The sequence below is a fragment of the Rhagoletis zephyria genome, unplaced genomic scaffold (genome assembly GCF_001687245.7).
Source record: "Rhagoletis zephyria isolate East Lansing unplaced genomic scaffold, Rhagoletis_zephyria_1.1 Rzeph_scaffold_00768, whole genome shotgun sequence".
Taxonomy (NCBI): Eukaryota; Metazoa; Arthropoda; class Insecta; order Diptera; family Tephritidae; genus Rhagoletis; species Rhagoletis zephyria.
This window is the reverse complement of record NW_016157852.1, coordinates 16,958-25,144: the sequence shown is the minus strand read 5'-3', so window position 1 is coordinate 25,144 and position 8,187 is coordinate 16,958. Positions and strand designations below refer to the sequence as shown.

Genomic DNA, 8,187 nt, shown 5'->3' with positions numbered 1-8,187 from the left:
TAAGAACAAAAAATAAAAAAATCTTAAATTTCATACTAATGGGGATTTAACCCGGACAGCCTGGTAGCAACCAATTGTATCAAGCATCTTTGCACACTCAGCTACAGCCACGTATGTAAATGTGCTTTCATATGTTTAGTTTGAATCAACACCAAACATTGTGTGTGTGCAAACATTTTCTATTTCGGTTTAGATTTTAAACCAAATTTTCTATATATTTTATTTATTTTTATTTATTTATTTATTTATTTATTTATTTAGTCTACAGAAAANTCGTGTAAGGAGCTGATGCTTTCTTTGTTTGCATATGTGAGCATGTATGGACATAGGCTTAATTTGTTGGGATTTTAGTGAGAGGCATACTTCGTTTATACGTAAGACTATGTTCAAACAGGCCAATTAGCTGAGGCAATTAAACTTTAAATTGTGTCATAGAGTTTGGTGTTCAAACCAATACAATTTAGCTATTACAATTAGTATTTGACAGCTGAAATTGTTTTGATTTTTTGTATAAATTCCGTGAGAAAGATGGAGAAAAAGGTTAAGTTAGGACGAGTTTTATTAGCTTACAATAAATATATTGAAGTTTCCCAGTCAATACAGTCGAGTTTTGATGGTAGCCTTGCATTGTTCCGAAAAAGAAAGAGGGATAACTTGCTAGTTCTTCAAAGTTTAAGGAGGCAGCAGCTATTGCTCCTTGCAGCATTGGAAGAAAATGCAACTCAAAGGTCGCTGTGGAAGCTGGTAAACTAAATTAAAATATCTTTTGTTGCAATCAATAACGTTTCCTTTTAACAGAATCGACAATCTTTTTTTTTGGGAAGTCAATTGCAACTACAATGATGACCAGTTCTTCAAGACCCATTTTCGCATGGCACGTGCCAGTTTTGAGACACTCTGTGGCTTTCTCGGCAATTTAAAGAAAGCCGATATAAGTTGGCGCACGGCAATTTCATTGCAAAAACGAGTAGCAATCGCTTTGTTGGCTCTTGGTACAGCTGGAGAAGACAGAGTAGTTTCTGCACTGTTTGGGGATGGAGAATCAACTGTGTGTTCAATACTGATGGAATTCTGCGAAGAAGTATGGCAAGCGATGTCCACACAGTATATAAAGAAATTACCACCGACGCAAGATGTAGTCACTGAATGCGTGAATGGTTTTCATCGCCTTGGGTTTCCACAATGTCTGGGAGCAATTGGTAGGCAAATGGAAGGTTTCCCCTGTTATTATTTAAATAATGTAGACATTAATTTACAAATTCATGTTTGTATTTTTAGATGGATGTCACATCGAAGTAAAACCAAACACGACTGATGCAACCGACTACTACAATTATAAGGGATGGTATTCTATTGTACTTCTTGCGCTTGTGGATTACAGGTACAAAGTACATATATTTGTTTGTTACCGTTTATTTCTTTTTTTAATAACAATATATTATATGCACAGATACCGTATTTATATATAAATATTGGTGCTCCGGGACGTTGCAATGACTCCCAAATATATAATTCATCCCTACTTAAGAACGTGATAACTGAAGACAAAGTATTGGCGGCCAATAAGAAGAGCATATGTGGTGTACAAATGCCGGTCTGTATCTTAGGAGATTCTGCATTTAGATTTCCCACCACTTTAACCCTCTAGTAGGCTGAACCGCCTCCAGACGGTCGTTAACTAAACACGTATTTAGTGCACCTATAATAATTTTTTTCTATATTCGAAAAGCACGACCTTTAGAAAAAAAGCGTACCTTTACGAAGATGTAAATTTTAATCCGTTATGTCAATCCGTTTTATTTTAATCGGCAGTTGAATCACAGATTGTGAAAGACTCGGTTAAAATTAATTATTTCTTGCTTTTAAGCAATTTCGTAATTACTTTTTCGTTTGATACAAAAAAATTCAGTGGGTTTCGTAGTTAAAAGCACAGTATTTTGATATAAGTTTTATAATTAAGTCACCATTCGAAATGGAGAAAATTGCTTTCGAACACAGACCGTCTACAGACCGGCTTGCCGACATATAAAAACCCAGTTTGCATTTTTGGCCGTCTGCAGACGGGATTGCCGGTTCGTAGGTCAACATTGTGTAAGAGAAAGCTGAAAATACGTCAAAGTATATCGGCGAGCCCGTCTCCAGACAGTCTTGGTTTTTCTCCTGGAAAAAGTTACTGTCACAGACCGAAATAAATTACATTGATGTAGTTTGCTAATATTAAATTTCTTTTACACTAGTGAATCTATGATATCAACATTTTCCAACCGGATTAGGGGTTTAAGAGCTATATGTACATTTTTTTTTAAAGAGAAGTATGAATAATTTTTTAAATTAATATAAATTACATTGACTGCACTTTTCGTCACATCTTAAAAACAAAAAAAAAAAATACTTTATCGCAAACACTGTTCTATTTGCTTTTCACTTCATATTCACATTCGTCGGAAAATTTTTCATTAGAAGTGATGGTCAAATTCCACAGGCCGGATTTTTTGTTGACTACACTGCGTTGCATAATTATAAGACCGTCACATGTTAACAAGTTTTGACTACTTAGTTTTATATTATTTAATTTCAATTATTTTCCTATAAAATCATAGTTCGTTTTATAACAAACACGATACAAATTCACACTTTCAACTTTGTGCAAAAATTATAAAAATTTTGCAAATTTTCATAAATATTTTTCTTAAACAGTTTTTGGAAAAAATTTTCGCATGCAGTTTTATAGCCCATTGAATTCTAGTACAAGAAAGAGCAAGTTTGGAGTAGCTAAAAAATACCGTTGATTCTTAGCAATTTTTTCTGTTAACGGTGTTGTTCATTTTCTTTCATATAAAAAAATTGTCGAACATACTTTGTATGTAATGAGTGAAAACCCCAGTTTAGAAAAGTATTGCTTAGGGCCTTTGTGAATTAAGGTAACGATACGATAAAGAAACGTGTTAAAAAGGTTAATGAATTGGAAATTTTACGAGAGTGCCCTATACAGCTGCGGGCAATAATAATTTTAATCAGATTTTTTAGGAAATTTTCGAGTGCGGAGTTTTGTGGCCCATTAAATTTAAGAACAATAAAGTGCAAGTTTTAAGTTGCTAAAAATTACCGCTGATTTTTTTTCCGCTGAAGGTGTTGCGGGTTTCTTCCATATAAAAATAAATTAGGTCTGTTCAGGATATTGTGCATATGCTCTTGGGTTTACATAGTCGTTGCATTTGTAAATTCACAACAATAAAATGCACGCGGTTGCCATGGCAGCAAGCAAAAAAATTGCAAATGCAATTCCAACTGCAAATCTTAAACCATTTCCACAACATCCTGAACAGCCCTATTGTGTTAAAAAACTTGCACATTATCACACCAAAATTGTATGGGCCAGGAACATAAATGTGCAAATTTACCATATTTTGAGTTATTGTGTTGACTGGATTAATCTTTGGATGTTCTACGTTATACGTAAACCAAGAATACAATGCATACACGAATAGCACATATTTCAGAATGCTAATTACATGAACTTCCCAAAATTTTAATTTTTGCACATTCACTTTTTTGGCTTACGGGGGACGATATGTACTCGTATGTATATGCAAGTGATTCCAAATAAACGAATACATACGTACCATCAATGCTTTCAAGCGTGAGCTCCGTGTGCAGATTTGACTTGAACCCTCCAATTATTTGGTGCACCCTCTCATAGTGCACCCATGTAGAAGGCGACCCACCGGAAGGACCCATTTCTGCCTTTTCCTTTCTACAAGTTTTAATTGAAAAATTAAGATTCTACATATAGCATTTTAGGGGAATGTTTAGTTATTTGCCCACGGTTTTTGGGTTGGTCGGCGGAGGGAGAGGGGGCGTGACTCTTGATATTGAAACCAGTAGAGAGCACAGTTAAAACTTTATAAAAAGTCATACTTGACTCCTCGAAGCCTCGTATAGACTCCTGGGGAACCATTGGAAAACGGTCTAAACTCGGTAAACAGTTTTTTTTGTGCAAAACACCTTACCGTGTTGGCAGCCTTCGAATTTATTAATAAATTAGGCAAGGAAAATTACAAAATTAATTTTTAAATAATGCTTAGACCTTTGACTACAAGTGTGTGTGTCGGGTCACCCATTTGCACACAATAGCAGCCCGAAATCATTGGGAAAATTACTAAACTATACCCGCATTTAATTCTTGTATGAACATACCTGTAGCGCTGCGAAAAATTTTGCAATTTAACTTGCACATCGCTTGCATTGTGGATGTATCCAAGCTCTGCGAGATCCGCTGCCTTCTCCGCGTAGACGTGCGCATTCTTCCGCAGCCCACGGAGCTCCCCCACTCGGTCTTCCCATAGCTCGAGTATGGCTAATTCCGCCCCCTCACTCCATCCCATCCTCTTCCTCTTGAGTTTTGGTTCTATAATGGATTAAATTCAACAAAAGTGCATTATTTAAAGCATATTATCATGGAAAATTTGTTAAAATTTACTCAGCATCAATTTTGGCGGCCATTATTTGTTTACTTTTTATAATAATAATTTAATGTCATTTCGATTTTTTGACATTTCCTTTCAAAGACATTTCGTTTTCTCATCAAACATACCCTTTGCTCTTCTCATTAAACATACCTCACAGGGTTGCATAGCGAATTTGACACAAATCAATTGCCAATTATGTATTAATTGGCAATTAATAAATTGAAACTTTGTATGGTAAATTGGATAACAATTAAGGCTTAAATTGCCGAAAAGGTTCTTAATTGCCAATTAGGTCCCTATTTGAACATAGTCTNTAAATTGAAACTTTGTATGGTAAATTGGATAACAATTAAGGCTTAAATTGCCGAAAAGGTTCTTAATTGCGAATTAGGTCCCTGTTTGAACATAGTCTAAGCTATTTGCAAATAAAAATAATTTGCAAATACCTAACTCACTGTTTATTCGATGGTGAAAAATTCTTTTTTAATATTGCCTCATTATAAAAAGGCAACAAGATGACCATCGAAAAAGAAAATAAACCTAAGAATGGCGGCGTCTTGCGCTTATTTGCAAATAGTACCACTAATCAATACTTATTTGCATGATTTAGTTATTTGCAAATGAAAAATTAGCTCAGCGTTTATAAGGCAAAGTTTACCATTTTGCAAATTGTTATTTGCAAATAATTCGTGCGTATAAACGTAGTAACAGAATTTATAAATCAGCTGTGCCTACTGTGATGTTTTTATTTCATTACAGGCTAACCTAATATTCACGCACGCCGCCAATTTACTGCCAAAAATTTCTCATGCACATACAACTTGTATGGGACCAACCGAAATTGAACGGCGTGCGTATGAAGCTAACTCAATTTCCAATTTTTGTTCTGCGTGACATTTTGATTTGACGTTTCGCTCAATGAAATCAAATGCAAACGCACGCAAGCCAATTTCGGGTGACGCAAGAAAACAAATTCGACGGCGTGCGTACCAAAACGCAAGCCGCGAATATTAGGTTAGCCTGTTAGGTTCACGTGCATATTTACAAGTACTTTAGTATTTACATATCTATGTATGTACATACACCCACTATAATTGTTCTTAAGTGTTCAGGCAAAAATATTTGAAACACAAAATTCAATTTAACAGCCCGATTCCGCATCACTGACAAGTTCACCACATTCACTTTCATGACAGCTAGTCATTGTTCGCTATTCTAGCGCTGTAACAAAAGCTTGTTTTGCTGACAGTCTTGTCATTTCTAGAAAAGGTGCTGACAGCTGTTTATTGTGTTCACTTTTGAAATTTGTGAAATTGTGAAATTATGGAGGAAGAAATTTTAATTTATGCATTGGCTATGAAAGCCCAGGAAAAAAAGAAAAAATTGATAAAATGAAAAAATGGAGTGATACACTAGGGCTGGGCATCTCCAAAATGCAATCTCCGCCAATTTTGTATAAAAAAATGGTTTATTCAAAAACAAATAACATACAAATAAAATTCCTAAACTTTGTGCAAAACTCGCGAAAATTCAGCAAATTTTCATCAAAATTTTCAACTTTTTAATCAGATTTTTTTTTAATTTTTTGATTATGCAATTTTGCAGCCCAATAAATTCTAGTAAAGAAAATGCAAGTTCAAAGTTAGTCAAAAATCGTGTTGATTTTTGAGAATTTTTTTTGTTGAAGGTGTTTTGCATTTTTTCCATATAAAGTAAAAAAAAAATTTGTATGGAAGAGACTGCGTGAAGACAAATTGCCAAAAATCAATGGTAATTCCTAGCTACTTAAAACTTGCACTTTATATAATAATAATAAAATTGCGCTACAAATATGCATACTCAAAAAAATTCTAAAAAATCTGATTAAAAAGTTGAAAATTTTCATGAAAATTTGCTGCACTTTCGTGAGTTTTGCACAAAGTTTAGGAATTATATTTTGATGTTTTTTGTTGTAGTATGCACTATACTTTTTTACGAAATTAGCAGAAAAATATTAGAATGAAAATTGTTGCATATATTGTGAAAAATTTGCTGTGCCAATAGTTTGTTCCGGCAGTGTATGTATATATAACCTCTTTCCATTTGATTGCCGTGCGTATTGGATCATTTAAGGAATCCAGCCCTCGTGCTACCTCCTCCCAAAGGAATTGCATATGCCGCGGCTCCTTTGGATTGTTTTTGCCTGCTTGGAACTCCGTTCAAACTTTACGCACCTACATACATTTATATGTAGCACACATATTATTTCAAAAGAAAAGAAAATAAAGAAGTTTTTATCACACTATCAAAATAATAACACATTTTAAGTATTTTTTTACATAAAATATGTAAATAAACGTACTTCTTCTCAGTTGCCATCTGTTTGACTTAACTCACCAGTCAGCTGTTTTGCCTTTCATTGCGTGGTGAGTTTAAAGAGCTTTCAGCTTTTCAGTCATCGAACTAGAATAGCAGGGGAGCTTTCAACTGACAACGTCTCTGACATGGCAACGCTGTCAGTTTTTACAGAATCGGGCTGTAAATATGCCTACTTCGATGTTTTTGTTTAGTTTCTTCGCGTATTTTTTTCCTCTTCTCTCCCTCGCTAATTTGAATATATGTATGTACACATGATTCAATAATACAAGGTTATGTAATTTGTGGCAGCTAAAATTTGACACTCCTATATCTAGATTTGTATTTTGGAAGTAGAAGAAAGGGGAAGAATGTGATCGCAAGTACGCAAATTATACAGTTAGAAGTAAAATGTGTATTATCAATTCTATGCGAATGTGCAATATATTTGGTGCTTTAATGGAAATACTAAACAATACATAAAATTATGCATTTTGATTTAAGTTATTCGTCATTTCCTACAACAAATCTAGAATACCGACCGTTCAGCTATGCAAAAACGAAAAATGCAGATCAATAGAACTTTTTATTACCTTCTTACCTTCCTTTTATTAGCTCGGGATGTAACTATGTAATATTAATACGCCTAAAAGATGCAGCGATTTCTATTCTTAAGTTACATACCTGTTGACAGTACGAATGGCAATTATAAAAGGGAGGTTTTAGTTTTTTAAACTATAATTTTGTTTTTATGCTCATTTCAACCATGCCAAATTATTTGGCGGAATTCGGCCGCTGTGGTGTAGTGGTAAGCAGTGCGCGCTTTCACTCATCAGCACCTGGGTTCAAGCCCTGGTCAAAGCAATATCGCAAAAAATGTAGAAAAAGGGTTTTTTCTTAACAGCGGTCGTCCCTCGGCAGGCAATGGCAAACCTCCGAGTGTATTTCTGCCATGAAAAACAGCTTCTCATGAAAACACAATCGCCGCTCGGAGTCGGCGTGAAACTGTAGGTCCCTCCGCTTTGTGTGACAACATCAAGGCGCACGCCACAAGTTGGAGGAGAAGCTCGAGCAAACACTAACATATGTGTAAGCGCCAATATATATATTATTAAAAAATTAAGACGTTCTAGAAGGTTAAAGTTCAGATTTTAGATTTTTTAAATATTAATATCTTATGAACTATATAACGGATTAAAAAACTAATGCCGTCACCATAAAGATAACACAGGTTTACAAAAGAAAGCTTATGCATATTAAACCAAACCTATATATCCTTATGTTATTCGACACGCTGAATGCGAATCCGAAGTCCGTTAGTCTCCACCACGTCAGGTTCGTGGTCAGTTGAAGGTCAAGTAGGGAAAAATTCATTGAATAAACC

The 8,187-nt window shown here is 34.8% G+C and overlaps 1 protein-coding gene across 1 annotated transcript; it reads right to left on the bottom strand.

The window, feature by feature from the left end:
- Nucleotides 1-2,578: 2,578 nt before the first annotated feature.
- Nucleotides 2,579-4,634, bottom strand: LOC108361467 (uncharacterized). Its single transcript, XM_017614087.1, has 4 exons — nt 4,595-4,634; nt 4,198-4,408; nt 3,624-3,754; nt 2,579-2,586 (listed from the first exon to the last, which is right to left on the bottom strand). The coding sequence occupies exons 1-4, from the start codon at nt 4,632-4,634 to the stop codon at nt 2,579-2,581; spliced, it is 390 nt and encodes a 129-aa protein (XP_017469576.1).
- Between the last annotated feature and the right edge of the window lie 3,553 nt (nt 4,635-8,187).

Excerpts from the sequence above, each read along its gene's own strand:
- LOC108361467 (XM_017614087.1), bottom strand. The coding sequence starts at position 4,634 with ATGCAACCCTGTGAGGTATGTTTAATGAGAAGAGCAAAGG. Across the intron at positions 4,409-4,594 it reads TTTAATGAGAAGAGCAAAGG|AACCAAAACTCAAGAGGAAG; the intron begins GTATGTTTGATG and ends AATCCATTATAG. Across the intron at positions 3,755-4,197 it reads AATTTTTCGCAGCGCTACAG|AAAGGAAAAGGCAGAAATGG; the intron begins GTATGTTCATAC and ends TAAAACTTGTAG.